Consider the following 6,155-nt stretch of genomic DNA (forward strand, 5'->3'; position numbering starts at 1 on the left):
TACACCTTCAAAGTCGTCCTGATAACCCACACCAACGTACGCTTACCTGTTGTTGCTGTGGCCTTGGCGTGGCGCTACGTACAGTATCATTCCATTTTATTTATTTTTCCTACAAGTGCGATTATGAGGAGCTTGCAAGATCACCGACCATATTAATGACGATAAAATGTCAGACAGCTATATTCTCATGTTTTGTGCACAGTGAGAGAGAGAGAGAGAGAGAGAGAGAGAGAGAGAGAGAGAGAGAGAGAGAAAAAAAAAATGGAGAGAAGGGGGAGGTGAGTGTATGTGGTGAACCGGGAGTAACCGGAATGTGTTACTATGCTCGTGTAGGACCCCATAGGATCCTCACTCTCCTCGTTTGACCCATCCTTTTCTTCCTCTCTCCTCTCTCTCTCTCTCTCTCTCTCTCTCTCTCTCTCTCTCTCTCTCTCTCTGATATACCCATTGACCTTCAGTATCCCGTAGTTACACACAATTATTAATTTTAACACACACACACACACACACACACACACACACACACACACACACACACACACACACACACACACACACACACGTGGCATGCTTCCAGCCGACCTTGGGTGCCCTGTGTGCGCCACGTGTATTGGTGCGCCACTCCATCTCATACGACGTGGCATAGGCTCTAAAGGACATAAAACATAAGAAAAACAAAAACAAAAAAAACATTAAGAGGAGTTGCAAGAAGCCTATTCGTTGCCCGCCACTACTTAAAACAATACCTATGTCAAGTAATCTTTTCTATCCTTACAGGTATCTAATGAACACTCCTCATTAACGCTGCACAATAAACCTGCAGCCATTACTCATCTATCATGCTTGTTTGTGAGTCAGCTTAACTCCTCTGGTTTTTGTAATCTTAATTCATCAGTCATGGATTCACTGGCGTCGGTCTCCACTCCTATGACAACTTTGAACTCCCTCACGGACATTGCTGCGTTCCCTTCCTTTCACTGTTAAGTATACAGTGCGAACATCTTAGCTTTCGAGAGACTCAGGAAATGCTAGTAAACAATCTCTCTCTCTCTCTCTCTGGTTTTAGTTCTTTTATATATTCGTTTGTTTATTATCTCTCTCTCTCTCTCTCTCTCTCTCTCTCTCTCTCTCTCTCTCTCTCTCTCTCTCGCTGCAACATAACTACGTCTTTAATTGAACGAAGGTTAATAGGAAAAAAGATACGAAGAAACTGGTTCCTAAGCTTGTCACATATGACTGGGATAGTCTTCGCAATAAGACTCTTACTGCATGTTCAATTAGTAACTTTAATAGGAGGTTAATCATATATATCTACACATCGGGTTTTAGGATTTATTATCATTTTTTCCTTCTTACAGTGGATGCTACATTATTTAGGTCTATGCTGGCATGTTGAGGCTTACTCTATGTTCTTTCATGTTACTCCACTCCCCATCTCTCTCTCTCTCTCTCTCTCTCTCTCTCTCTTATAAGCTGGATGTCTCCCGCGTGGATGGCTACTCAACATCCGGCCCTGAACACCTCGGCGGTCGGCACTGCGGTTCTCGACAAGACTACCTGTGTCACTCTCGGTGGTAGTTCTCAAGGCTATTTTTTTTTATTTAGTTTATTTTTCATGCAAGAAAGGTCAGATATGTAGCAGAGTAGATATAAATCGAGATTTAAGAATCTCATAATTGCAATGTTCCTACACTCAGTGTTAAAACTGAGGTCTGCTGCTCCAGCCACGCTGACAAGTGCGATGCCCTGCGGGAGGCAGATTCAATGAAGAGAAACTGCGTAGGAGTTAGGGTGCTGATGACGATGATGATCGCTATGTAAGTATAATGATTTTTAAGAAACCTAGCTATGTTCATTGTTAACATTTAAGGACACTGTTCCATAGGAACAGTCACATGGGCATCATATTCGAAACAGCAACTGATGCAAACAAGTTTAGAGGCCCCCTGCTGATTAACCTTGTGGGTGGAAGGCATCACGCCCTAGTGTGAGCTATTATTATGTGCTATTTCTGACGCCCTTATGATGGAAGGAAAGCTGAAGCCAGTGTCTGCCGTGGTGTGAACTCATGTGACGCTGCCATCGTAGCCGCGTGCCAGCTGCAGGTGTCTTGCAGGCAGTCTCTACGTCACTATTGCGTAATGTATAGTTGTTCCTTCTTAGCTCCACCTTCGCCTTCACCCCCAGTGACTGTTTCTTTACTACGGAAAAAAAATAATAAAATAAAACATATATATATATATATATATATATATATATATATATATATATATATATTCATATATAGAGTTGTCCCTTACTTATGTATGTACCACACATTGTATGTTAGTAGTGCGACTGATGTTTGTTGTGGGTATGTGGCAAAAAACAGAGAGAGAAGGAGCTGAACCTGCCCACTCCATCCCCGCTATTGATTGGCTGCTCTGAGGGGTGTGGTGGCAAGTGGCCAATGGCGACGCGTGATGGTGTGAGCTAGTAAGCGTCGTGTGACCTTCACGTGAGATCAAATACATGCAAATATACTCAATAAATATTTTCATACGTGAATTAAGTGACCAGATCAAGCAATATCGTAGAAAAAATATAAAACATAACTGGAGGAAGCAAATTTGATGCGTATTGTGGCATTTCAGGGGCTGATCTGCGAGGCATCGTACCTCCGCCAGCCTTCAAACAGCTGTGGAGGGAGGGCGTGTGACGCTACTGGTGTCGTACAGTTTGGATACAATCGTGGGTATTATAGCGGACGCGCTTCATTCTTACCGAACTCTCAACACAGCAGCATCAGCAACAACAGCAGCTCATCAAGGTAAGATTCCATAGCAGTCAGAGTGTCACGATGAAACTGCCCCAGCACCTCGGTGGGTCGCGAGGACAGGCTTACGGTGGAGGCTTGTACTCAACAATTAACGCTGCATTGCAGGGCGACAAATGCAATATTAAGTGATTGTCTGGTTTGAGCATTTCCTCCTCAACACATCACTGCATATTGACAACATGAAGAAGCAGTGGGCTGCATGTTGTCGTGTGCTTGCAATGCTTGGCGGGATTAGGGAACTGAAGTACTACTACTGCCACTACTTTATGGATTGAACGCCGGTGGAAGGAACGCAAGGCTGTGTGCAGCGATACTGACTCCCTGAAGGTGGACGTGATACGATGACGACGAGGCGATGCTTTCAGTGCCACGTTACATAATCTAAGTGATTAGCTTTTTGACCTAGTAGCACACACACACACACGTATACATCCAGTTTTTCCCTTTATTTCAACGTTTCACCTTCACAGAAGTCATCACCATGGTAAAGAAATAAGAATGTGACATTAAATTAACTTATTTATTTATTTTATTTTATTTTATTTATTTATTTTTGTTTAGCTTGGTGATACCTTCTGTAAGGATTAAACATTGCAATAAGTGAAGAATAAACTGGATGTATATCCTTTCTCTTCATATATATATATATATATATATATATATATATATATATATATATATATATATATATATATATATATATATATATATATATATATATATATATATATATATATGACATGCAGACGTTCACAAACAAGCACTAATACACGCAATGTGAGAATGTGTGTGGCCGTAGGTGCGGTGTCCCCGCGCAGTGTGGAGGACATGAGGCTCCTCCCAGCCTGGCAACGACTATACTAGTACCCTTTTGGAGACCTTGACACAGACCGTCAGAGGCTGCATTACTGTGTGCCTCGTTGCCACGGCGACGCGGGGATGTTCTTGTCATGCTTGTTTAGACGATGTTCTTTCATTCACTTTGTGTGAGTATGAGCTCGAGCGTGATGGTATGAGGGTATGCTGCTCGTTAACAGTTTTGTGCTGTATTTGCAGTTCACCTCCCTGATTGAAGGTGCGATTAGTGAATCGCTCCTCTGCGCCGCCCACGTGGTGGTGGTGGACTGGTGGTCTCAGGGAGAGGGAGCCAAGGGAGCGGTAGCTAACTGCTGCTCGTGCCGAGGGTGGGGGGAGTGATGGACAACATCATCGAGCAGATTCTCAACCTGGAGGCTGAGATGGATGTCCAGAGCTGCTCTGAGGGCGATCAGGCGTGCGTCAGACCGGCGCAGCGATCCTTCTCCCAGCCAGACTGCCTAGCACTGCCTTCTACTCTGCCTCCCTGCCTCAGCTGGGGCGCTCTCAGGCCTTCCAACTCTTACCCGCCAGACTTGTCTCTAGATAAGGAGAGGGGCGTCACCAGCGACCAGGCAGCTCTGAGTCGGGCAAAGGAACAGCGAAGGAAGGAAAGCCATAACATGTTTGAGCGTCGGCGGCGCTTCAACATTAACGAGAGGATCCGTGACCTGGATAAGCTGCTGCCGCGGCGTAGTGAACCTTACTGCGAGGCGGCACGGTACAGCTCAGGTCACGTCCTCAAAGCCACTGTGGAGTACATGCAATGGCTCAAGCAGGAGGTGAGCCGCTTGTCGGAGGCGGAGGCCAGGCGACGAGTTCTGGAGCTTGAGAACCATCACCTCCGTTCACGTCTACAACAGCTGGAAGCCAAAGTTCACGAGCTGGGCACTACTGAGTTCAAGACGACACCGCAGGCCACGCTACAGTAGTCATTGCTGAGGCCCTGTAGTGCACTTTGAGAGACGGCCTCTTGTGTTTATTGCCAATTTTAAAACAAACTTCTATTTTTTTTCTTTTTGTAAAATAAACTTTATTTAGTCTGAGTTTGTGCAATTAATCAATCGGTATTTAATTGTTTTTGTCGATGGTGTATCGTAGCACTGGTTTACTCAGTTGTCCAGCGAGGTCACTATTCAGCGGCGGTAGATGCGCCACGCCGAGCCACGTCCTTCAGATGGTCATGGAAGCGTCTCTACCGTATGGTACTGCTAAACACTGAAAACACGAGGAGTTTATCTCCCATGATATATGATGTAATTCTCTCTCTCTCTCTCTCTCTCTCTCTCTCTCTCTCTCTCTCTCTCTCTCTCTCTCTCTCTCTCTCTCTCTCTCTCTCTCTCTCTCTCTCTCTCTCTCTCTCTCTCTCTCTCTCTCTCTCTCTCTATATATATATATATATATATATATATATATATATATACATTCGATTCTTTATACTAAATTATCTGAAATTTTTTTTGCATACAACACGGAGCACAGCCACTTAATTACACAAGTGTGTTTGTGACTTGTGCGACGCGCGGCATCCAGAATGGGTGGGACGAGATCGTCTCTATGTAGTGTGTACCGACCTGTTACGGGTGGTGACGTCGCCGAGGTGCTGGGGTGGCCCCGTGTGAATGATAGTTAAGCTGCTTTAGTACTAACAGCACGAAGTTACTTCAAGAGAAAGGAAAAATTACCGCCTGCATGTGAGTGACTGCATGTATGACTAGTTACACAGCGTAAGCGGTGTTTTCCTTCTCAGTGTGGATTTGTAATTGTACCGAATGCTGCTGAGGATAGTTTTGTGCATGGTGTTTGTGGTCATAGCAAGGTACAGTCATATGCATGGACGACCGTCGCTACCATACCAATCTCTCGCCTGGCTTGGGGCGCGGGTGTGGCCCTCGGTGCCTGGTGCCCATGGTGCCTTTCTATTCGGACGAAGCGACTACAGACAGAAGACATTCATGATGATATTATCGTGTGAGCGACTTAAGATTAAGTGTGTGTGTGTGTGTGTGTGTGTGTGTGATGTCTGGTTTCACCTACACGACTTCATTGACACATACACCCACCCATACACACAAACGTGCACACACACACACACACACACACACACACACACACACACACACACACACACACACACACACACACACACACACACACACACACCTATATTCACTGGGACATTCTCTCTCTCTCTCTCTCTCTCTCTCTCTCTCTCTCTCTCTCTCTCTCTCTCTCTCTCTCTCTCTCTCTCTCTCTCTCTCTCTCTCTCTCTCTCTCTCTCTCTCTCTCTCTCTCTCTCTCTCTCTCTCTCTCTCTCTCCGTAGTCGTATGATCTTGTGGCGAACCAATCGATCAAATCTCTCTCTCTCTCTCTCTCTCTCTCTCTCTCTCTCTCTCTCTCTCTCATATGACAAGTGAAGCTGATTTTTTTTTTCTTTCTGCTTTTATGGTGGGCGTGGCAGCGGGCGCGTGGTGTTGGTTC

General features: G+C 45.2%; 1 protein-coding gene across 1 annotated transcript; it reads left to right on the top strand.

The window, feature by feature from the left end:
• The first annotated feature begins 1,487 nt into the window (after positions 1-1,487).
• On the top strand, positions 1,488-4,719 carry LOC123517069 (transcription factor EC-like). The gene is made up of 4 exons (XM_045276919.1): positions 1,488-1,817; positions 2,372-2,475; positions 2,634-2,809; positions 3,875-4,719. Exon 4 carries the CDS (start codon positions 4,015-4,017, stop codon positions 4,603-4,605), a length of 591 nt encoding a protein of 196 aa, XP_045132854.1. The 5' UTR covers positions 1,488-1,817; positions 2,372-2,475; positions 2,634-2,809; positions 3,875-4,014; the 3' UTR covers positions 4,606-4,719.
• The last annotated feature ends 1,436 nt before the right edge of the window (positions 4,720-6,155 follow it).

This window comes from Portunus trituberculatus, chromosome 41 (assembly GCF_017591435.1).
Source record: "Portunus trituberculatus isolate SZX2019 chromosome 41, ASM1759143v1, whole genome shotgun sequence".
Taxonomy (NCBI): Eukaryota; Metazoa; Arthropoda; class Malacostraca; order Decapoda; family Portunidae; genus Portunus; species Portunus trituberculatus.

Coding starts and splice junctions, on each gene's coding strand:
- LOC123517069 (XM_045276919.1), top strand. CDS start 4,015: ATGGACAACATCATCGAGCAGATTCTCAACCTGGAGGCTGAGATGGAT.